The sequence below is a fragment of the Fringilla coelebs genome, assembly GCF_963513975.1.
Source record: "Fringilla coelebs genome assembly, chromosome: 18".
Lineage (NCBI taxonomy): Eukaryota > Metazoa > Chordata > Aves > Passeriformes > Fringillidae > Fringilla > Fringilla coelebs.
Window position 1 is genome coordinate 6,791,121 of NC_140044.1, and position 24,895 is coordinate 6,816,015.

General features: G+C 43.1%; 1 protein-coding gene across 6 annotated transcripts in view; it reads left to right on the forward strand.

The window, feature by feature from the left end:
* Positions 1-822: 822 nt before the first annotated feature.
* Positions 823-24,895, forward strand: part of ZBTB46 (zinc finger and BTB domain containing 46) — a 53,233-nt gene continuing 29,160 nt past the window's right edge. Inside the window, exons 1-5 of one of the 6 annotated variants that reach the window (XM_084218110.1) lie at positions 823-1,209; positions 1,313-1,522; positions 7,846-7,973; positions 9,691-9,828; positions 16,426-17,395. In XM_084218110.1, coding sequence (XP_084074236.1) covers positions 9,775-9,828; positions 16,426-17,395 — 1,024 coding nt within the window. In that variant the 5' untranslated portion in view covers positions 823-1,209; positions 1,313-1,522; positions 7,846-7,973; positions 9,691-9,774. The remainder of the gene's footprint in view (positions 1,210-1,312; positions 1,523-7,845; positions 7,974-9,690; positions 9,829-16,425; positions 17,396-24,895) is intronic. The other 5 variants (XM_084218111.1, XM_084218115.1, XM_084218112.1 and 2 more) reach the window with 5 other exon arrangements.

Sequence of the window (24,895 nt, forward strand, 5' to 3'; positions counted from 1 at the left end):
GCTCTGATCTCCATCCGCTCTGATCTCCATCCTTCCCCGACCACCGGCCTCGCTCTCTGGCCATTACGGGTCAGGGGGCTCCGAACTGCACTTATTTTACATTATTTCGTTTCAGGGCATTGTGTGAAATACACCTCGGTGCGTACAAGACGGGAAAAGTGATTTTTGTTTCTCCCTGCAAGGTCCGGAGGAGGCTGCGGCGCTGCCCCGCTCCGGCACCCGCCGCCCTCCATCCCGCGGCGGGGCTCAGAGGACGCGCCTCGCCGAGGGCGCACAGCCGCCCCTCCCGGGGCCAGGCGCACCTGCCGGCGGCAGGAGACAGCCGGGGAGGCGTAGAGAGGTCCGGAGCAGGAGCGGGGTTAGGATCGGGATCAGGACCGGGACCTGGACCGGCACCAGCCGCGGGACCGACCCCGAGCTCCCGCCGCCGCCCCCGCCTCAGCGCAGCCCCCGCGCTGTCCCGGCGTGCCCCGCGCGCCGCGCGCCCCCGCCCTCCCTCACTTCCGGTGTCCGGCAGTGGCAGCGCCGCCGGCGGCGCCCCCGCTCCCCCGGCGCAAGGGGAGGGGGGCGTGGCGAAGGGGCGTGGCCGACTGAGTGACCACCACCCAATCACCGCCCGCCGCTGGGGGAGAGTGGGCGGGGACAGCGCCGGCACGCGCCGCGCGGCCCCGCCCCCCGCCCCCCCCCCCGCCCGCCGCGGGCTCGCGCCCCGCGCGCCCGAGGGAGCGTCGGGAGCGCGCCCGGGCGCCCCCCCCTTCCCCCCCTCCGCCGGGTTCTCCCCCCCCTCCTCCGCCCTCCGCCCCCCCTTCCCCTTCCCCTCCCCACCCGGGAGGAGAGGCACGGAGTGACCGACGGAGCCACCGCTCCGGCCGCTCCGACACCCCGCTCTCCTCCATGGGGCACAGGTAAGCGCGCCGCCCCCCGCCCCCCGGGGCGAGCGGGGGTCGCCATGGCCGCCCCCCACCCCTCGAGGGGCGGCGGGGAGCCCCCCCTCGCCGCTCCCGCACCGCCGCCCCGGTGTTATCCCCGTTATTATCCCCCTTATTATCCCCATTTTTATCCCTATCCCCGTTTTTATCCCCGTTATTCCCCCCGCCGCCCGCCCGCCGCGGGGGGAGCGCGGCCGGTCGCGCCCTGCCCGCCGAGGGGGGCACGGAGCCTTCTTTGGGACGCGGTGTCCTATTTGGTGTGGGTGGATGGCTTAACTTGGTAAGTGCCGGGTTTAACCCCCCTCCCCCGGCCCTCCCCTCCCCTCGCTCCTCCGCCCGCCCCCCCCCTCCTCCCCGTAACCTCCAAAAGGGGAATTTTCCAGCTGGTAATTTCTGCTGCGTCAACACCCAGCTCAAGGGAGAGGAGAAGAGACAAGGGGGCATTTTAACAGCAGCTCCACTTGCGGATAGCCAGCCTCAATCCCGGCTCCAGCATTAAAACCCTTTCCGCCCCCTAAAAACCAGCATCCGTGCAAGTTGGACCAAGAGTTTGTCAGGAGTGTGGTTCAAAACTGCTTGGAAAAAGGGATGAGGTAATAATACTGGTGAAGCATGTTGTATTTCTCTCTTTCTGCGTGTGTCTCTTTCTCTTTCTCCCTATCCTCTCCTCTTTTTTTTTTTTTTTTTTTTTTTTTTTTTTTTTTTTTTTTTTTTTTTAAAGCCAGGCCTGTTTTGGGTTATTGTCTCCCCCTAAAGCCAGACATAGATCGCCTGGCCTTGCCTCCATTTTAATTGCAGGCTGAAATGGGGGAAGTGACCCTCTTTTCAAAAAAGAAATACAAAAAACCCCAACAAGCAAACAAACAAAAAAAGCCTTGAAAGAATAATGCTGTTCCTTTGGCGGGGGGGGATATAGGTGATTTTTCATAAGGCTGTAACAAGTGCAAAAGTGGCTGGAAATGTTCTCTGTCATGCTGGGAAACTAGTGAGGTGTCCTCCCCCCTGCCCAGAAAAAAAGTGCTGGTAGGATTTGGCAGAGGGGAGAAGGAGAGGTGCAGGGAGAAGCAGGGGTTGTGCTGCTGGATTGCCTTTGTGTCTCTGTAAATAGACATGTCAGTTCCCAAAGTAATACAAGTAGTGTCTGATAACTCAATCCCAGATGACAAATAGAGAATGGAGCAGATTTTCAGGACTGTAATAGTGGGAGGATTTCTCTTTTGAAACGGAGAGGAAAAAAAAAATGTTGGTACCTCCTGAGGAGGTTCTTCCCCGGCACGTTATTGTGGAGCGGAGCATTCGGGTGGAATCTGGAGACATAAACCCTTATTTATTTATTTTTACACCTGACCGGGGAAAGATAAACAAAGGAGAGTTTAACAGCTCTTTAATGAATTCCTCATGCTTTTTATTTTGCAATCCCAATGATTCATTTGGCAAGCCTTACAGAACGGGATTATTATCAGCATTGTTTAAAGCCATGCTAATTAGGAGATGTGTTTAGCAAACAGTGGCATTGTAGACACCTGTACCAAAGTTCTTGCATGCATTTTAATTGCATCACTGGTATCATTTTTAGCATTTAGTTGCTGTCATTGAGATGTAGGTCTCAGTTTGTGGACTCAATCAAGTATTTATTGAGTGTGGGTTCTCTGTATGCACAGATCAGCCCTGCTTCTAATGCATTAAATGTGTTTTCTCAAAAAAGACAGGGAGTATTTTTTCTCTTTTTATTTCCCTGTGGGGATTATAAGAAAAGGCAGTGATACCCAAGAATAGTGAGAAAAACATAATTTTTGAAGAAGAAGCTTTCTGTGACTGGATGGCTCTTTTCACTCTAATCAATACCTCACTTTTATGCTTTTATAGCCTCTTTTAATTGGAAATAAAATTTGATTTTTCCCTTTCTAAACTCTCTCACTGTTTGTCAAGTTTTATATTTTGAAATCCTTAGTGATGGAAAAAAATGGGTGGAGTGTATTATTAGTCACAATATTTTCAACATGTGGTGAGGAATTACAGCTTTGAGGTGTTTTTTGGGAGCTGACAGGGAGCAGGCAGAGGAGAATGAGCTACAGGACAGGATTCAGGGGGCTCCCCAATTGCTGAAAAATATCCCACCGGGTTTGGTGCGTTCATGGGATAACTGAAATAGAAAACGAATCTTTTGGTTTTGATGCAGCGTGTCCAGGAGGGGGAAACTCACTCACAGTGAAACTTCTCTCGCGGTTGTTTTCACAGACCGTGTGTTCGCCTGGGTGCAATTGAGTCAATTTCAGGCTGGCACCAAAAACGGGGCATTCTAGTAACTCTCACCTTAGGTGTTTATTTCTGTGCTTTCAATGCTGCTCTGATCTGGGGTGTGTAGGACTGAGCCTTTGAACACATGACCTGTACTTGGGGTTCTTGGAGACTGGAGAAAATGGGCCACTTTCTCCCCGTGGTCTTTGTTTTCTGGGACAGTTGTACAACAGTGGATATGTTCTTTGCGAGAGGATTTTTTTTTTTTTCTTCTTTTTTTAATATCTGGAAGTGCTTAGAGGAAAACCAGTTTAGCAGCTCCCCCCTCCCCAGCAGCCCTCTGTCAAAAGGAAAAATGCCTCATGTTTGGAAGATCTGTTAATTGCCTGCTTTTCCTCTGGTGATGTGCTGTGTTTCTGTGAGGTTCAGCATATTCTTTTTGTCTTTGCTATCCACTTGGGTGGATTTTTTTTTCCCTTTTTTTTTTTTAGATCTGTGTTTTTGAAGTTTCTAAGCAAAGTTTCCTCTCCTCCCAGCAGCAGCAGCAGCGCAGAGCAGGCTGACACCCAATCCAAACTGCCACTGCCTGCTTTCAGGGCAGAATTATTTCATAAACAGCTCAACCTTTCCCAGGACATTTTTCCCTTCGTGTTGCCGGTTTCACTGGCTGCTCCAGAGCGCTTTGTAATGCTTTCCAGACTCCCCCTAAATTGGTAAAAAGCATTCACAGGGGTTTTCCATGCTCCTATATGCTTAGTTTAATGGGCAAACAGAAGGGCAGGGAGAGAGGGTTTAGTTGAAGTCTTTGAAGAGCTACCTGCAGTTGTAATGGTTACCCCACATGTCTGTTATAATTCCCTGGAGGCAGCAATCTGTGTCCGCTCCTGGCTGGGAGCACTACCCTGGAAAATTCAGACAATTTACACAGAGAGATTCATTCCATTTTTATATTTCGCTGCTGGCTTGCGTTTGGCTGGAATATTTTGAAGTGTGGAGCTCACCTGTGTTTTCTGCGTGTGACATTTGAAACTGGGAGTGTGTTCATAGTGAAAGCGAGCAGGTTGTGTGCACAGAGCAGGGGTCACGTTAGGACCTGGCTGCGAGGCAGAGGCAGGAATTTGGTCTGCAGGAATCCTACTGCACCCCTAAAGCATCTCCATGGGAGTTTTGATGATATTTGGGCAAGCACACAGTCAGGGCTCCAGTGTTAAAATTTGTTGCTTTAAAACCTCACTTTATTCCCTTCCCGAGGACTTTTTGTATGTTTGTGTTTTTAGCCCCTTTAAACACATCCTTCAGTTGGGTTTCTCAGTTCCCTCTGGATCTGCAGTCCTTTAGGCAGGATGAGAAATAAAAGCCTGTATCACTTCAGGTGGGGCTTCTTTCCTTGAGATGCAGAGGGAAGAATCTCAACTTCCCTAAAGAGATTGATAGTTTTCTGGTTTGTGCTGCCTCAGTGTGTTTGGATGCACAAGGCTGTCCAGTTTAGAGGGAAAGGTGCTCTTTGGGACTCAGTTCCCATCCTCCAGCTTTGATTGAATGTGCTGGTGTGTAACTTCTTGTTACCCATCTCCCCTTCTGTGAAACAGGGGTTTACTCAGCTCTCCCAAACATTTTCAATTATAGCGATGAAAATTTCTACTGAAAGTGCTTATTCTTCATAAAGACAAACCAGTGGGAAGTCCTGGGTGAATTCCCTCTGGGATGTGGTGGTGTCCAGAGGCTCGTGGGTGGGGTTTGCTGTCCCTTACCAAGTCAGCTGTGGTGCAGTTATTTTCTGAACAGTTGCTTTAACTTTCTTTCATACCCATGTGTTTAAGAAACATCAGGCTGCTGCTGAGATGCTGGTTTGGAATAGCTTCTGAGCACAGGGTGAGATCCTTGACAGCTGTTCTAATGAGATGGAAATGTGTTCCCTCTTGGCAGTGTTCAGTTGTGCATAGGTAAGGATGGCCCTGGCACAGGAGGGCAGAGGTGGCTTTGCTGAGAAGTGACAGGTAGATGCTGAATTAGAGCTGAAACTCACCTTTTTGCCTCGATTTTTGGGGATGTGACTGGCTTTTATTCCAGCCCAGACAGCAGTGATCTTGTCCTGCTGCTCACTTGACTCATGTGTGCCCTTGGGAAGAAAAACACCCTGCAAATGTTGGAAGCTGTCCTGTGTTTGCTTTATAGTGACTCTGAGTTGGCATCTCCTGTACTGGAAAGAGGCACCAAGGTGTCAAGAAAATTCTACAAACATCTTGGAGCTTGGGTGTGGACTAAAGTACACTTGTTAAGGAGAATGTCAGGGTGTTCCAGGACCTCACCTGCCCAAGAACCCTACTTAGAAAATGAGCAAGGTTTTGTATATTAAAGAATATATTTATACTTCTGTATGTTGAAATACCTAGTTATCTTTCCTAATTATTTCCTTGACATATATTGAACAAACTGCTTATTCCATCCAAGTGAGTTTGCTTCCTGGTATTTCTCACCCCATGGAGAGGGGCTCTGCAGAAAGCTGATATTTCAGTATTTCAGGGCTTTGGCTCACTCTCTTAGAGGAAAGGGTTAAACAAAATTTGCACCTTTTGCACTGATACAGCATCAGAGGAAATGCCTTCCTGACTAGTGCTCAGATCATGCCATGAAACAGAAGAATCAATGGTCTGTATTGGACATTAGGTGCTTAAAATATCCAAACCCAACTAATTTAAGTGCCAATAAATGAAGTAGTCAGGGCCCAGTTGCTCTTAACAGTCCTGCTACTATAAGGTTGGAGAATGAGGTGGTGGCTAAATATAAAATGAGCTTTTTGACTTTTCTTGTTACCAATGTCTCCTTCTTGGCTTCCCCCCCCCCCCCTTTTTTTTTTTGTTTTTTTTTTAGTAGTAGTTGATCAAATCTGGATTATGAGATTTGTGCTAAAAAGTAAAGCAGGATCCTTACCTAAGGCACAGAGGGCTTGTCCCATGAATTCCACAAACAGAATTCAGTTGTTCTCAGAGCCCTTCATGTGTTATCTTTAGTTTTGCACTGGTTGATTCTTTTACTCTTAGATAATTCATGACTCCTTGTGCGTATTTTCTGTCTTTTAGGTGATATTTCTCTTGGTTTTTACCCATGCTTTTCTTCTTTTTAAAAATCACCTCATGATTCTTCCCCTTCTGGCTCCCTCCTTTTTTACGTATTGAGTTTGGGAACTTTGGCAAAGATCCCCTAATTCAAAAGCCAAAAAACCAATGACAAAGTTTGGGGGAAACCATTCTTCAGGGCAATTCCCAGTATGATAAGTTTACAGTTCTCTAATCCTCTTTTTCTTTTAAGGTACTTTTTATGTTGGTTTTTTTGACTAATAGATGCACAAGGGCAGGGGTTCTTTTCCTTAGATTTCTTCTGTGACTCTTTAAAGTAAAAGCTTAAGATCTTGTAGGAGATCTTAAGGAGATCTAATGGCACTTGGACAGGTAAGTGTCATATGAGCCACAGGCATTTGAATTTTTCAGGTTGTTTTTTAATCTTCACTGCTAGATTAGCAGATACATCTGTAACTAAATTCTTTTTTTTTTTTTTTTTTTTTTTTTCTGATGTCACCAGGCTTCTCAAGCCTGGTACCCTGTACCAGTCCTGCCAAGTTCTTGCTGTGTCCTACAGGGTCCATGACATGAGTAGTGTTGGGTCTGTTCTTCTGGTACAGCCAGAGGAGAGAGAGAACAGAGATCAAAAATAGGGGAATGATTTGAGCAACTGTTACTGTGCCAGGATGGGAGACAGACAGATGGACAGAGTTGGAAGTTCTGGGGAAATGAATAAGGGAAATGCAGAGGAAATCCAAGTGCAGTGGAAATATTTCTGCAGGGAGCAGCTGGAACTGGCTGCACACACCTGTGCCCTGGTGCAAAGGTGCATCCTGTGGGATTAGCAACTTGTTACCCACTGGCATATTGTATTTCAGGTGCATAGCTTTTACAGGCATGGAAAGTAAAGCTTCTCTTGGTTATTTACATCTTCATTTTTGTGTTTGGGTTTTTTGTTTGGGGTTTTTTTAGGTTTTTTTAATGTTTGCAAGAGAAGCAAAGCGCTTTCCTCGGTACCTTTGTGGATGCTGCTTGGTGGGTAAAATCTGGGGGTCATGCTGGCTTTTGAAGGCTGTGATTCAGTCAAGCTGGATGGGAGTAAAATTCAGATCTGTTCCTTTCACACAACATGGACACATGATTTTTCTGTAACCTTAGGCAAATCTTTTGGTTTGGAGGGGAATCACTATAACCGTGAGGTGAGGTTAATTCCAGCCCCACTTAGAGCGTGTGGGTGGCAGAGGTCACACAAACATTAACTGAAACTTACATGTCAACTGAAACAATGTTGTTAAATTCTTTTAAGTTCTTTTATAAACTGCTGGTTTTTAGAATGACATTTTCAAAGCACTTCTGGAAGCATAGTCAGGAGTTGTTAACAGTCTTAATACTGGTATGTTAAAATCCTTCTTTACATTAACACAAAGGCTAAATAATTTTTCCTGTGTGATTAATTATAGGAATATATCAGAATGTTTCTTGTTAAAATGGCAAACAGCGTTGTAAATATGCAGTTATTTTAAACATTGCTTATAATTATGTGACACTGAAGGGCTTTGTATTGAGTTAAAATTTGGATTTTAATTTTTGCCTCCTATTCTTTCCATTCCCAAACACAGGACATCTGATGAACCTTCTGGAGCTTCTCAGCAGAGACCATTCTCCTCTCTTCATTGAAACATGCACTGTCCAGCTGTGAAACATTGCAAGGTTTACTTTTGCTGACAGGAAACACTTTCAAGTATCGGTAAGCTCTCAGCATTTCAAAGATATTTTTGTCATGTGGTGTAGGAAAGAGAAAGGGGACCTGGAGAGAACGTTGTTATGAGAGCTGAAACTTCCTCATAAAACTTGACTTAACATTTATAACCAGGGCTCATTTAGAAATCTTGGTCATCTGCAAAAGTTGGAGAAATACCTCTGGCTGTTCTGCTCCTTCCTTGTGGCAGAGGTGCCTCTGTCCATCACAGTCACTTGGTTCTCATCTGTTTGATCACAAGAGGGAAACAGGTGCAGAGCTCCAAGCAAAGAAGAAAAAGTGCAGGGCTCAGCTTTGCCATTTTTACCAATCTGTTCTGGCTCTTTTTGTGCTCTGGGACAGGTGTAAGTGAGAGTTTTAACAGTAATGCCCCCAAGTCTAAGGAGAAATACATGCACCTTGTTACAGTTTGCTAACAAAGTAGTTTCCCATGTGTCTGGGTTGGTCTGGCTCCCTCACTTCACCACTTTATTTTTTCTTCACTGTCCAAATAACAGCACTAAAAAGAGCTCGCCAAAACAATTGCAATGGAGAAGCAATCAGAAATAGAGAAAGGCAAGGCTTGGCAGTCCAGAATAGAAACTGAGAACAAAGTCACTGGTGTTTGCTTCAATTGGGTCATATTTGTTTTCAAGATTTTCAGTTCTGCTGTTTGCCATAAGACTGCTTGGATTTTCCTAATTACTTTGTTTGTTTATTAGATATTTTATTTCACTTTCTATAATGGCATTAATTTGTGTTGGAAAAGCTTTCTTAACTTTTATCTTCTAATGTTTTCTTTCACAATCTGTTACTACAGAAGGTCAGTCTTGAAATCACCAGTATTGATTTATAGCTTATTTTCATTAAGAGAGCTAATCTGTGTATTGGAGGTGTTTGAAATTCAGAGATCAAAAAGGACTTTATAATGGCTAACAATATGAAGTTTTGAATAAAGTAGACTCAGAAGTGTTAGATTTTAAGTTAAATGCTGTCAGTGTGGTGTATATGCTACTCTGAAGAAAAGAAAGTCTGTTTTATACAAGAAAAATAGGTGTATAAGATGATAGTTTTAGTGGATGTGTCCTCACACAAAGCCTTGGTGTAGTTGAACTATTCCTACTCCTTGTGCCTTGTAACCATCATCACTCAGGTTTTTTCTGAGAAGCCTGTCTGTAAATGTGGCTTACTCTACCTAAATATCTGTATTTTACACAAAACTTAACAAATCTTGGGATTGTTTGGTCTCTTAACCCAGAATGGTGTCAGCCACTAGAAATTGGCAGCTAAACATTTCAAGAACAAATTCTCCTGAGTGTTCCACTGCAAATCTCTTTCAGGAGCTGTACTGGTAGCTTTTAAAGCTCAGTATTTTATAGGTCAGATAAGGTGAGTCTCTTTAAAGAGTCATTAAAGTGAGAATGTTTTGAAAAGCTCCCAAACAGGAAACCCTGTTGTTCAAGGGTCTGATTGAAGTTTTAGTAGCTAAAATTAGACCTTTTTGTTCCCATACCTTTAAGAAGTAACTCTTGTTTACTTTATTACAAAGTGATTGCCAGGTTTTAATTAATTTCAATGTATTGATATGCTTGGAGTTGACTCTTTTGGAATTCATTAAGTCACAAGTAAGGATGTCATAACTGTGAGTCTGTAAGTAAAGGACTTCAAAACATTTCACTGTTAGTTTATTGCTAATAATTTGTTCTGGTTTTGTTTTTTGTCATAGTTCTGTCTTTCTCCTACAAGAGTTCACACCAGTGCTGTCAGAAGGTCACAAAAGGGCACTACCTGTGCTGCCCTGGGGCTGTTGATGTCCTCAGCTGTTGTAGGAGAAACACTAGACCTGGAACCCAGTTTGTTACTGGTAAGAAGTAATTGTCTTGGATTTTAATTGTTTATTTATTCAATATTGCAGTTTACATGATTTCATTAACTAAATCTGCAAAAATCACGTGTTACTTTTAATAACAATATAGCAAAATATGCATATCTGGTCTTTTCTTTTTTTCCCCCCTAAAATTTTTAACTTTAGTTTCTAAATTTTGAATTCTGATTTCCCTCCTTCTGAAAAGTGGAGGACAGCAGTTTTCACTTACCTCTCATTTTCAGTCCTGGTTTTCTCGTGAAATTCTTCATGTTCTGTCAGAGCTACTGAAGGTTAATAAATGGATTTTTCTATGAAATCCTGTGTTTTGATTGCCCTTTTTTGCTGTCCAGCTCCTGCACATTGGCTGACCCATAACTTCAGGTGGATGGTTTGACAAGTGAAAGGCCACAGCCAAGTCTCTGGTTTAAAGTTTTGGAGTAGAATGAAATGTTTAATGATGACTCCCTGCTATTTTAAGTTGTGTTGCTGGAGTTAGATTTTCCTTGTTCTTGTTTGGACTGTGGAAACAGAGCTTTAATGGTCTGGTGAGATGCTGGAAGTGTGCAGTGTTCTACTCTGCTGTTTGAGCTTTACTCATGGACTTTCTGGATTGTGTCTGCTACAGATTCTAAACAGAGATGTTGTTTTAATGCTCTCTATAATGGGGCAATGTTGGCTTGAAGTTGGAGAAATTTTAGTGAATCCTGATCAGACCAAGGTTAATAAATTTATGTAGGGACTTGAGGCTCTTTTTGCCCTGCAATCACTGACAATTCAGTGGGGCTATCAAATTTGGTAATGAAAATGGAATTAGTATTTTTCTTTACATTTTCTGAAAATCCTGTGCCTCCCAAATCCCTGCCCTTTCTGTATTTCTATAGTTTTTATCAAAGTGAAAGGTGAAACTTTTATTTTCTTCCTGTGAGTCCCAGCCCATGAGCCCATGCACAGTTGGGCTGCAGTTAAGTGTTCCCATCCCTGCTCACCAGGGAGAAGTGGCTCCTTGTTTGCATGGAACCCTGAGCCCTGAGTGACCCCTCTGGCTCAAGGGTCTGGTTTGATCTATTTACAAACATCTGCCTCTTTCTCCTCCAGTTCAGAGTTGTGGTTGGAATGACCAACTTAAAACAAGGGATGGTTGGTTTCAGGAATCAGAATCGGGTAAAGGAGTTTCTTTTTTGGCAACTGTTCATTTTTGTAAGCTGTTACTTATATCTATTTTGGACAAAGATCATATGAATATAATTTGGTGTGATATAGTATCAAGAAATTCAAACTCTTCAGAACTGTGTGTTGCTTTTCCTCAAACGCAGGTGTGAGAAAGCACTGCTGTTGTGGAGATTTGTGCTTCTGAAGCTCCTGAGCAGTGTCTTTGCAGAGAATTGCCATCCATGAAGATTCTGAGTCTTTTTCTCTCCTTTACTGTCCTTTTCAGTTCCTAAGGGGTTTTGTTCCCCATTCTTTTCAGCACAGGGCAGATGGAGAGTAGGAATCCTGTGCATTTCTGTTGTCTTGAACTGGATAAAAGTGAAACTTGCATGCACACTGTGTCTTGTTGTGCAAGGAAGCATTTCAAACCCAATCTCACCTTACAGAGCTCCTTCGCAGAGGAATTTTAAAAATGTTGGAATGTCTTGGGAGTGGAAACATGGACAGGACACAGGGGAAGCAGAGAAGTGGGGTGTGTTTGTTGGGTTTTTGTGTAATAAAGCATTGGAGTGAATTGGAGTTCTTCCTTAATCTGTTTTTACTTTTCTCTGAAGGGAGAGGGGGGAGGAAACAACACATTTTTGGTTAAATTCCAGTTGGCATGTTTTCTCTAGGGAGCAGAGTGGTGGAGGAGTGCACTAGTGAGCATTTTGGTGCTCTTTACCTTTGGTCCTTGGTTTTAAGTGTAGAAACATGCTGAGAAAATTGATACAGATGTAGTTTAAATCTTCAGTTCACTTATATTCTCAGAAAAGAAAAAGTAACCAACCAAACAAATCCTAACAACAGCAACCCCCCTCCCCCCCCACAAAAAAAAAAAAAGAACCAAAAAAACAAACCTCCAGGCCTTTTTTTTTTCCCTGTTTTCTTTCTGAGGGAAGGAAGTTTATTTTTGTCCCCACTATTTCCCAGGGGACTGCTCTGTAGAGGATTTTGTGTGCAATTCATTTGTCATCTGTGACTTTTTGTCAAAATGTAAGTAATGCACTGAGATTTAGCTGCAACAAATTTGTGCTCCCTAATTTTAGTGATGTTAAGATTTTGGCTAGGAGACTCATTCCTGGGCTGAGAAATTTGCCAATAAATAAATATTTACTCTTCTTAAAACCTTTCCAATGGGTAGTGAAGTGTGATTTAGAATCCTCCTGTGCCATCAGGTGCTATTTTCATGTTTAAATAACTGTACTGGCAGGGCAAAATAAAGCAATTTCATAGGTTCGCTCTAGCTAGGGTTAAAGATTGTATAAATTATTAATGCTTAGTTCAAGACCAGGGTTTTCTGCTATGAGAAATAAAAGCAACCCTGTATCTTGACAGTTGTTTGCATGAAAGTGACTCTAAAATCTGCTCACTCTGTGTTCTTCTTGCTGTTAGGTGCAATGGTTTGGTTTGGGACATTTTTTTTTAGTTCTTTTTGGAGAAGTAATAGACTTGAATTACTGTACTGCCTGTGAACTGGCTTTTGAAGAAAGCCTGATCTGCTGCAATTTTATTTGGTTGAAAATCTTCAGATGGGTTTTCCTGGTTCATTGGCTTCCTGCAAAGTTGTGTTCTGGCCATGTGGCCTAAAGAATTCTGGTAGATGCTCAACTTTTAAAGCCTTCATGTACTAAAAAGATCTGAGATAAACCAAAAAATACGTCATTAATCTTTGAGGTCTGTTTCTAGGAAATCTCCAGTTATTGCATCTTCACTGTGCTTCTACAGAAGTTTGAAGGGTACAGCTTTTCTGAAGAAATCTTTCCACAACATTTTTTAAGTGGAAATAAATATCCTTACCAGGGAAAGGGAAAAAAAAAAAAAGAAAAACAAACCATCAACAAGCCACAAAACAGCATGTGAAATTGGAACACAAGAACAGGGTTTTAAAGCTTCCTGAATTTTTAACTACTAGCAAATTGCCTTAAATTTAACTTGGATTAATTCCCTAGTGATCCTTGACATTAAACGGATGTTCTGGTTTGACATGGGTAGACAGAAAACTAATTAATTCCTCTGAATTTGAGGCATAGTTAATTTTCTCCCCTAAAGACCTCTTGTTTCAAAGGTACAATGCTGTGACAGATGTTGGATGTGGAGTGATGGGTGTGAGGGAGCAGACCTTGTGACAGAGGAAGATCAAGACATCTACAGTAATAATTCCTGATTTGGAAACTGTTACATTTTATTGATTGCACTGAACACAGGAGTAAGGAGCTGTACTGTGCCTACCTCAGTGGTCAGAAAGGAGTCTTGCAGAGATTTTTGTGTCCTTGTCTTTAGTAAAAATTCCCTGGTACCTTTTCTCTGACCTTATCTTCTCTTTCCTAAAGAGATGAGCAAGAGATCCATCCATCCATCCATCCATCCATCCATCCATCCATCCATCCATCCATCCATCCATCCATCCATCCATCCATCCATCCATCCATCCATCCATGTCAATACTTGAACCTCAAACTGCTCCAGTCTAAACCAAAAGTAGCTAGAGACATATTTGAAATTCTGTATTTCTGCCACAGGCAGCTTAAAAAAGGACAAGGTGTATCTAAAGTGGATTGTTATCAGTAGGGGGGGGACCTGACCCAATGAACTAAACTGAATAAATGTATGAGATAGCAGAGAAATAAAATCTCAAGGAATTGATACAATTTCCAGTTGAAGACTATTTCCAGTTGAAGAAGGAAAAATGTGCAATAAATTCACAAGAGCAAGTGGAGACATTGACAAATACTGTGATGCTAATCTTTATGAAATCGAGGAAGAGAAAATTATCCTTGCAGGAGATTTCCTGCCCCTCCTCCCCACAGTTCCAGGGACTTTGTGTCTTGGAATATGGATTTTAATATCCATGGAGGAACAGTGAAAGGAAATGTCATATCCAGAACATTCTGACCCTTTCCTCACTGTGGGCTCTGAGGTTTTCCTCCATCTTCCCCTGAATTGTGTGGATATGGCAGCTGTTGGAGACACAACTGGTGATGGACAGCTCACTTTATCCTGTGTGGCAATTCATATTTCCTAAGGGGACTAAGCTGACTCTTCAACTCCTAAAAGTAGATGCAGTAGTGGTTTCTGGAATAAAGACAAAACTGAACTGTCACTCTGCCTTAAGAGGTGGTTCTTTCCAACATGGAGATGTTGGGAAGTGCTGGCAGCCACCTCCAGAGCCTGGCTTAGAGAGATGCTGTGCTGGCTGGTGCCATCACAACCTTTTCAGGCCAAACACCTGAAAATTAATTTATGTTTCTTTCCATACTCCCCAGCCTTGATTCTTGGTTTGATTTTCATTGATTTGTTTTGTTTATTTGAGACAGAGGCGGTGTCTGTGTGAGGATTTGGTTTGAGGTCTCTGGGCAGATTTCTGTGGTCAATAGGTGTGTGCAGCTGCACTGGTATTGACCTCTTTCAGTTCAATTAAAAAAAAAGAAAAACAGATTGCCTTCTCTGTGCATTCTGTGCCTAATTCTGCAGGAAAGCTGCACGGTTTGAAGTGGATGAACACAGTTCAGCCTGCTTGTGTTGCAGGAAGAAGGTCCTTCCTCTCTAGAACATTTCTCAATGATCAGGGACCAGCTGGCCTTGCAAATCAAGATTTTTGGGGCTGCAGAGAGGCAGCTCCATCCTTGCAGAACTGGAGGATCTTGGAGCAGTCTTGCATAACTTGAACTTTTGAATCATCAGGTGTCTCTCTAGGAGGAGGTCCCAGCTCACGGATGTTCTGTGGGCTGGGAGGTGCTTTTCTAGCCCACAGTGACTAAACTGCAGCTATTTTGCTCCTGCCAATGATAATAATAGCACAGGGTAGGGGAAGGGGGCAGGGTACTTGTGGATCTGTGTTCCACAGCCCAGGAAACACACTCGAATGTGCCAAGGAAACTTCCTGAATCACGGCTGTGCTGCCCACTGCTGCCAGCCAGTTTGAGCAGATGGCACTGAGTTTGTGTGTGAGCTCTGTGGATGTTAGAGAGGTGCTCCAGGCTGGAAACATCCTCCTTAATGCCAGTGCATACCCTGAGCCATGTGTGCTTTAAGGCTGTACAACCTCAGAGGTTTTGTTTTTGTAAGTAACAACCAGGAGCCTAAACCCAGGCTTCTGATGAGTGTGCCTGCACAGGATAACATTTGGAACTGGGTCCAATTTTACAGCTGTGTGTTGGCATGTGGACACTCATATCAATTCTACAGTTGGGACTTTTTGTATTGGAACTAATTTTAAGCTTCTGAGAGAAAGGAGCAAGATATCCTTCACCTTGGTGCTCTTAAGTAGTTGGACTATTAAACCACTGTTCCGTGGTAGATAAATCTGGATAGTAAATTCCAAAAAAAGTGGTATAAGCTAGAGAAAATGGTACAATTGAATGCCAAAGGATTTGTAAAGCTGTGGAATTAAAGGCAAGTATGGAGTTGCAAAGATACTAACTGGAAAAAAAGTCAATCTGAAAATCCTTGTACTGCTGATTACTGTCAACATTTAGGGCCCTTTTACAGTTTAGGGGTGTAAGAGGAGGATGATCTGGAGCATAAATTTGAAGATACCTTTCTGCTGGCAGCAGCTAGCTTTTTATTTTGGCTAATACTGCCAAATTTTATGAAAGGTGATCAAATGCCCTGTGAATTTTTCTCAGCTTCATGTTGGTCATAAGGATCCTTTCTTTAGGTGATCATGAGAAGTTCTCTACTCAGTATCTGAGGGTGGCTGCAGGGTGAACTTGGAGATGTAAAGCAAGGAAATAACAGGTTTATTGCAAAGTATTGCTTGTAAGTAATTCAGCTTCAAATAACATCAATTTCATAGTTGTGATCTATTGCCAGTTTAGTTTGGGTGGGGACTTAAAACTTTTCTTGGGTTTGCTTGTTGCTCTTGTGACTTTTAAACTGTTTTTATAGCCCCTCCACGGGAGTATAACAAGGGAAATGCTGGGTTCAATTGGCTCTTGCTGTTTGAGGATTTCAGCTCCTCTGTGTGCTGCACACAATGCTTGTTCCCTTGAGGAAAATGTGTTACAGTGTGCCCCTCAGTAGGCTGTGGGCATCTGAGCATGGTTTCAAGTATCTCTTTCAAAACCAGATTTCAACAAATTCACAGTAAAAACTGACAGCTGTTCTTCTCTGCTTACTTCAGATGGGTTTTTTTACAAGTTTGTAGTAATTTAAAGAAACATTTGCTCTGGGATGTTATGAGCCACTGGAGGATTGGCTTCAAATCTAGTCCTTTTTAATGTAAATTATTTGAAGTCAGGCCAAAGTAAGGTGCATTTTCTAATGAATGTGGAGGCATTGCAGGCAGTAGCTGTATTTGTGCCACTCTTCCCAGATGAACCTGTTCCTTCTTTTGGTACAACCCGGGGTTTGTCTCAGCCTTGTCTTGGATTTTGTAATCCTTTCATTTCCTTCCCCCTGCAGGACTTGTGGAAGAGGAAACATAAAGAGCTCCAAATGAATAACCGAAAGGAAGATATGGAAATTGCTTCCCACTACCGTCACCTGCTGCGGGAGCTGAACGAGCAGAGGCAGCACGGGATCCTCTGCGACGTCTGCATCATCGTGGAGGGCAAGATCTTCAAGGCTCACAAAAACGTCCTCCTGGGGAGCAGCCGCTACTTCAAAACCCTCTACTGCCAGGTGCAGAAAACCTCTGACCAGGCCACAGTCACCCACCTGGACATCGTCACCGCCCAGGGCTTTAAGGCAATCATTGACTTCATGTACTCCGCACACCTGGCGCTGACCAGCAGGAACGTCATCGAGGTGATGTCGGCCGCCAGCTACCTGCAGATGACAGACATCGTGCAGGCCTGTCACAACTTCATCAAAGCAGCTCTGGACATCAGCATCAAGTCTGATGCCTCGGAGGACCTGGTTGATTATGAGCTGGGAGCCCCTTCCAGCAGCAGCACGGACGCTCTGATCTCGGCAGTGGTGGCTGGCAGGAGTATATCCCCCTGGCTGGCTCGGAGAACGAGCCCAGCAAACTCCTCTGGGGACTCAGCCATTGCCAGCTGCCACGAGGGAGGGAGTAGTTATGGGAAAGAGGATCAAGAACCAAAACCGGACAGCCACGAAGACATTTCATCCCAGTCTCTCTGGGCTAGCGACATGGGCTATGGGTCTTTGCGGATCAAAGAGGAGCAGGTGTCCCCGTCCCATTACGGAGGGGGTGAGCTGCACTCTGCCAAGGATAGTGCAATACAGAGTGGGTTCTCAGAGCAAGGAGTGGGGGATGGCTGGCAGCCCACGGGCCGCAGGAAGAACAGGAAAAACAAAGAAACTGTGAGACATATTACGCAGCAAGTGGAGGATGACAGCAGGGCAAATTCTCCTGTGCTGCCCCTTTTACCCGCCTCAGGATGGCCGTACAGCAGTCGAGACCCAAGTAAGTCATTCTTCCAGTTTTTGGGGATGAAACTGAAAACGTTGAGTTAATTAGATCTGTCTATGGGATGATCTTATCAGCCTCTGAAATAGGAGCCTACCAGAAATACAAAAATGTAGAAACTTGTGTTGCCAGCAGTTCAGAAGCAGCGAGCGCTGTGTGGTTCAGTCAGGAGCCTCGATGGAGGTTGGTTCTCCTCTAAAAGTGGTGGTTTTGTTTTGGCTTTGAACGACATGAATCACCCCAAAACCACCACTAAGTGTTGGAATTAATGAGAGAAAAGGTTAAAAGAATTTATTTTAGCAGGTGTGGACATTGATGTCAAGGTTGAAGAATTTTCCTTTCACTGTATATTGATGAGGTAATTACACCACACACGCAGGTGTAATTTAGTCTTACCGATAGCATCTTCAGAATTTCCTGATATTCAGGTGTCACTTTCTCTTGGGTAAGAAAACCACCATAGCTTCTTGCTGGTAATGGCAGGATAAGTGTTTAGTATCTCTCAAGAACAACATGTTTTTCTGAGGCATCACTATGGCTTCAAAAGTATTTTGATGTGTGACTGCTTGTGGTCTGAGACGAGTGACTGCGTTTAAAGTGTGTAGCCAGCAAGAAAATTGTTTTCTTGACTTCCTTTGAATCTTCAGTAGTTATTTTTTTTGTCTCAAGATAACTGGCCTGTTTGATTCATTAATCTGTGGCAATAGATTCAGGAATGCTTCTGGACTAGGAGCTTGGTGTTTTTTTCTAAGGACTTATGGGAATGTGTTAGTAAACTCTCTCAAGCTGACTTCAGAACTCTGTGCTGTGAGTTAGCCTGTGTTTCATTGCATACCAGAATCCAAGTCAGCCAGGAGAAGGGTGTGTGAAATTATAGACTTTTATGTTGCCAAATTTGGATTAAAAAAAACAATGCAAAGAGTACTGAAAGTCTTAAAAGTCTTTATGGGTTGAAAAAGGAGGTTGAAGTTGCTCACATGCTGGAGTTTAAATGTGGTTTTCATTGAACAGTAACTCTGCAAATATATTGAGATTTATTATGTTTTATGGTTATCTGCTGCAGCAAGATAATTGCATGTAATTATTCTAATTAGCTGATGATAAAATCTAAACAATGTCAGTTATAAGAAAAATGCTAGATAATTTAAGGCAACAGTGATTTATGAAGAATCTCAATTTTTGCAATGCATGTATTTTATCCTTGTTTTGAGTGAAGACTCAGCATGGATTGCTTGGTCTCTGTTCTCATGCAACTATTTTTCATTTTCCATAGAAACAGCTCCATCACTTGTGCTGTCTGAGGGATGTGGGTTTGGACAGGTACCTGCAGTGAACCAGACATGTTGGAGTGGCTGCAGAAACAGAGCTGCAGCTCTGATCCTCTTGGAAAGCTGGGTGTAGACCGTGTCTTTATGAAAATAATGCACAACAGAAAAGATTGTATTACTGGAAGCTGAATGAAACTTAGATTATTTAATTCCTAATTGTTAAGGAATTAAATTGCAGGGGCTGCTCTCAGATGAGAGGAAGATGGCTTGGGGGGTTGACTCAGCACAGTGCTGAGACAGCATGTCAGCAGGCACATCAAATTATTTGTTCCAAATCTTGCCTTAAATGCAGTTTCCAATAAAGGAGGTGGTTTCAGTGGTGGGAAAAGGGCAACTGGATGGTGGTGGTTGAGGGAAGAGTTTCAATATTCCTATAGTGCTGATAAAAGAAAAGAAAAATGAGTGGCAAGGCTTCTTGCTGTCCAAAATGAACAGGTTTAGGGACTGCCCATGCTGGCAGTGGTGACTGGCAGAGAGCAGTGTGTCCATGAGGAACAAGGTGGGGCTGTGGAGACTGAGCTGCTCCTGGGCTCCCCAGATTGGCCATCTGGAGAGGTGAATGCAGGTGAAATTCTCATTGCTGCCCTGCTGGACAGGGAGGTTCCTCTGCAGTGTGGGGCCTGAATTGTGGAATGGGCTTAGCAGCAGGGATTGTCCCTGCCTGTGTTGTAGGACAAGTTGTGGTGTCTTTGGGGTTTTTTTTCAGTATGATTTCAAAGGATTTGAGATCCATACATGTCCAGTTTTGGTTAACCTTGGACACCTTGTCCACAGGCAGCCTCTCTCTCTTGGGTTGTGATAAACCTGTGGGTTGGGGGAAATCAAATGGACACTCAGGGGAGGCTGCTGCTCTTTCACTGTGAAGTAAAAGCAACCCTGCCCCCCCAAAAACATCCCTGGCTGGGCCCTGCAAGCAGTAGGGTCTTCTGCTCTTGCATGGGTATTTCCCATATCCAGCAGATGGGAGATTTTTTTCCAGCAAACTTCATATCCTGAGCTACAGGGTAGTTCTTAGGCTGGATTTTGGTACCCCAGATTCTTCCCTCTCCTGTTAGAATTCAGCAGTGTTGTAGGGGTGTTGCAGACTTGACTCCTAAGTGTGAAGAATAATTGATTTTCTTGTGTGCAAATGGGTAATGACACAGTGCAGACACTTGTAACGAGTATTTGGGCTGTGCTTAAATTTCAGCTTGAAGTTGTCTTTGATTTAGTCATGTCAGGTTTCATTTTTTAAAACAGACTTCATAGTCTGGGGCTCTCTTTTACCTCATTTATTTAGAAGTATCCCTATCAGCAATGTTCACAGTTAAGATGGAAAGCTACTCCCCCATTGAGGAAATGGGTGTTGAATGTTCTTTCAGAAGTGGCTAGGAGGAAAGAAAGTTACCTAGAACTCTCTGTTCTTTAAGGCTTGTTCACTTTTCTGATCCTATCAGTTATTTTAAGATGCTGCTTGCTGAAAGTTCTTGCTGGGTTCACTGGGGTGGTTTACAAATGCCTCTCTACTGCTGGGCTAACACAGACAATGCTTTCTGGAAATGCAAAAGTTTATTTAGGAGAATACTTCTTCAAAGCTCAGTCTTCCTCCTGAAACTGTGTAAGATACTCTTTTGGTCTTGGTTGCAAACAGCACTGCATTTCAGCAGCATTTTAGAAGGAGAAACTTGCAAGTAACCATTGCATCACCCTTTAAATTCAGTGATTATTTGGGGCAGATGAAAAATATACTTCCTACTCCTCTATTATAGATAGGATTATTTAATTCCTGTTGTATTACAAAGAGGCACATTGCAGTCACTGAAACTTTGCTTTTGAAACAACTCAGCTCATTCACCCTCAGCAGTGGTGCTGCTATCAGTGGGAAAAAACATTCTTATCAGTACAGACAGGTGTATTAAAGTGTCCCAAATATTTAAGTAGACTATTTAAATACAAATCATTGACATCCCAAAAAAAGACACAGATTTTATTTATATTGAAAGGGTAAGAAAAGTCTTTGTGAATCTGTTGATTTCCCATATGTTGATGGGTGCTGCTGAGAGTTTTGGAATCTGATAACTTTAGAGATTAAAATAAAAAGGGAGTGTCTGAGGTAATCTTATTAATGGTAATCTAACATAATGGGAATAGCAAGAGATTGTTAATGTCTGCCATGAAGATTGTCTTTTTCATCCAAGAAAGAATGATCAAATGGGATTTGCAGAGGAATGCAAATGGTAAACTGAGGTACAGGATTGGGGCTGTGATTCAGCTCTCAGTTTCTCAGGGTGGTGTCAGTCAAGCACAAAGCTTGATGAGCACCATCTTTTCATGCTAGTTTCTATTTATTAATTTGGACTGTCTGTTTAGCATCAAACACATTAGATTTTGTCTTTCTCATCCTGTTTGGGTTGTTCAGGATGTCAGTCTGTCATTCCTTGTAGGAAACATTCTTATATATGTTTTCCTCATCAAGCCACATTAACTTGAAGCAGCAGCTCTCCAAAGTAAACTTAAGGATGGGCTTTTATAAATAATAACTTTCTTCATAATTGAGCCAAGAAGAATTTCCTCCATGGACTTGCCAAAAGAACAGGTCTAACTTTTATTTTATCCCTTTTTCTTGAGTTTTATAGGTTTTCTAAATAATAGTCTTTGTTAGTTTTCGTATCGAAGACATTTATGAAATTCAGAAGTAGTCTTGTGCCTTGAACATCTTTATTTGCCTTGGGTTCCTGTTCCTTTAACCTTGCTGGATAAAAGTTTTTCAGGATTGCACATCTTGAATGCGTGGACTACAGGATCCGGTGGTGTTTGGAAAAGAGGACAGATATCTTCACTGTTAAGCCAGCAATGTGTTGCTGGTTTTGCCTCCTCATGTAATGGAAAACTGTCACTTGAAGGGTGTCTTCTGAAGAATTTATTGACGGCTTTATTAGTGTGTTAGTTCAAGCATGGTAGTTATGATTCAGGAATTTATTTCCAAGGAAATACTCCCACACATCTTCTGAGTGTTTGCACCCAAAAGCTGCAAGTGAATTTCTGTGTGCCAATTGACTGTGAAATGAAGCTAATTATTTTAAAAACAGAGCAGCCCTTTCTAAAGGCGCCACAGTTTGAGAACTCTTTTCTTTCCTTTGATACACGTATTGGAATTGCTGTGTTCTGTTAAGAAGAGCTTCAGGACTCGAGTCAGCCCAGACTAGTGACCTCCATGGGAAGGACAAGCAGGACTTTGCTGAATCCTTCTGACTTTGCAGAGCTCACAGTTCTTTTAACGTTTTCCCCATCAAAATCTTTAATTATGCACAAGTTTCCTCCCTCCTGGTGAGGAGCTGTTGAAGCTGCTGGTTTTCCTATGCCACACGTGTGGCTGCAGTGCTGCTGCAGGAGCTCTGCTCCCCAGGCAGCCTGGAGACAGCTGGTGTCCTCAACATTCCCCATCCCTTTTTCTGTCTTGGTTTCCAGAGAGCAAATTGTGATTACAGGAGCTGTTGGGGAGCACAGATGCTGAACAGTTGGATCACATAGGGAGCTTACATTGCAAAAGGCTTCAGAGGCAGGCAGGGAAGAGCTCGTTCCAGATGAGCTCAGTGAAGTTTCTGCAGGTGAGGTCTCTGGACCTGAGTACAGGCAGGTGAATGTGTGGATTGCCTCAGTACAGGATGATTTTATTCTTGAAACAAAGTTGTTTTTTCTCAGCAAGTTACTGGGTTTCCTGTGACTCTGTCCCTTTATCAATGCAAATCTTCAGATCTTCCCTTGATTCATATTTGCAAGTCATTATTAAATAAGTAATTCCCCTGAAAATTCCCCTGTTCCCATTGTGGTATTTGGCAAGCATATTGGTCCAACAGAAGAATCCAGACTTTGCAAAATGAGAAAGGGGGGGAAAGATGAGAGTGTGGTGTTGGTACTCAGGATTCAGGTGTTTAAGGAACTCCCAGAGATTTTTGGTTTGTTCTACAAGAAAAAAAAATGAATGTATTGAAGGAGGTGCTAAGAAAAATTTTGGAAGTGGGCAGTGTTGAAATAATCCCACCAGAAAAGTCCCTGGGACAGAATACAGTCAGTTATTCTTCCTTTAAATGGATTTTGCTCTGAAGAGAGGGAGTCTCCAGTCCACCTGCCATGGTCTGAGTCCTGGTTGCAATGGGAAAACTTCAGGTGTTTAATGGTTTGTTACAGCCATGACTGAAAGGTGGGCTAGCTAAAATTTCAGTTGTCAGATAAATGTCTGACATCCTAAAAACCAACACAGGCTCAAATTTTAACAATTTCCTACTTTTAGTTTGTTACTTAGACCTTTTTTATGCCTCATTTTGGAATGATCACTTTTTAAGCAGGATAGATGTTTTGGATTAAAACAGTTTATTGGAAAGGTGTTGGAGCATTTTTGAGGGTAGGTAACAGTAAACTACAAATTACCTTCCACTTCGAAAATTAAGTTAATTACTGCATTTTCCCACCTTCTTTTACAGCCATGACATTGCAGTTATGGTGCAAGGTGGTAAAATCTTTGCCACAATTGAGGGGGTTTTGCAAGGGAGATATTTGGACAGGCTGGTGACCAGGGATGCAGCCAGGCATGGAGGGGTTACAGCTCTGTGCTTTTGTGCCACCCCCTGAATTCTTTCTTAGCCCAAAATCGGCTTAGCCTGCATTCCTTGGGCTTAGGAGCTGCCCAGGTTTCTGGACCCTCTCTGGAACTCTTGATGTGCCTGGAGCTGTGTGGAAGTGGCTGAGAGTTACCTCAAAATGCAAAATCAGAGGGGAAAAAAAAAAAAAAAAAAAGCCCTGACCCCCAAAATCACTGATCTGTATCTGTGTCCATATTGAGAATTTTGCAGAGGGTGCTCAGGGAATAATTCAGGGTCTGTGTAGCACCATGGCTGCAGGCTAATGGAGCTATTAGGATAAAACCTTTGCAGGAGTAACTTTGGAGTTTCTGTTATTGAAGGGTTAGGTCAGGTTATTTTCAAGTTTGGAAACTAAAATCATTGCTTTAAACCCAGACACACTTACTCCCTGGCTACACCCTGGCTTTAAAATGGTTCCACCCTAAACCAGCTTTAGCTCAATGCTCGGTGTCTGTTTCCTTTCCCCACCCTGCATTCCATTTCCCCAGGCTCCCAAGCCCTCCTCCTCCTCTTCCTCCTCCCCCTGGTAGCAGTTCTGATTCTGTTAATCTGCTTGAACTCCAGAGATCAGAGGCATTTTCCCTCTCTTGAGTGCCCTTCTGACTATTTTATTTGTTCCTTGTGCTCTTCTTTAGGGAGATGTCAACTTCTCAAAAACCTTATACCCCTTTCTTTGTTCTTTACTTTGAAATTATGAGTCAGAAATCAAGAAGCTTTTAGTATTTTAACATAAATTCTATTCCTACTTTGCAATCAACGCTGTTCAAGACTTTAATTTCCTTATTTGCAGTGCTGCTTTTGCATTAAAATGTAGTAGGAATAAATTCTTAAGATGCAGTGCCTGGGAATCAAACCCAAGCTTTTCTGTACTGGTCTCTGATTAATTTTTTATTCTCTCTCTTTTTTTTTTTTTTTCAAGGCACTTGTTTCTAAAGGTAAATATTTGTTCTGAGGATTTTCAGAGTTTATAACTCAGCATTCTGTCATATCACAAGTGCTAATATTCATATTTAATGTGGTACTTGAATGTTTTATTTCTGTCCCTTCATGTTTGTGTCTGCCTCTGTCCTGAGGAGCAGCAGGGAATAGTGTCACTGCTTTTATTGCCTGAATTAAGAGACTTGGAAAAAGAAGTTAAGCTTGCAGTACTGTTAAAGTGATAGTCTCAAATTACTCTACAATTCTCTGCATATTTTGGAGAAACAAGAGTGGCTTAAGGTGTTTCTGCACTGCCCAGTCATTCCTGCTCCTGCAAGGACACTGTATCACCCCACTTTAGAGCAGCTTCTAAAACAATGGACTCACCCAGTTGAACCATTTCTCTCTTTTTTGGATTTGTTCTGTTCTGTTTTAGGAAGGTCAGCAGTTGGCCAGGTTGGCTCTGCAGCCCAAGGAACAGTGGAGTTGAGGTCACTGACAGGAGGTGGGGGAGCAGCAACAAGCAGCAGGGTTTGGGCCAGGAGCTCCTTTTGCTGACCACAGGAAAGTGTCTGCAGAACTTGATTCAATGGTAGAAAAACAAATATTACGGGAAAGAGATGAAAATTGAT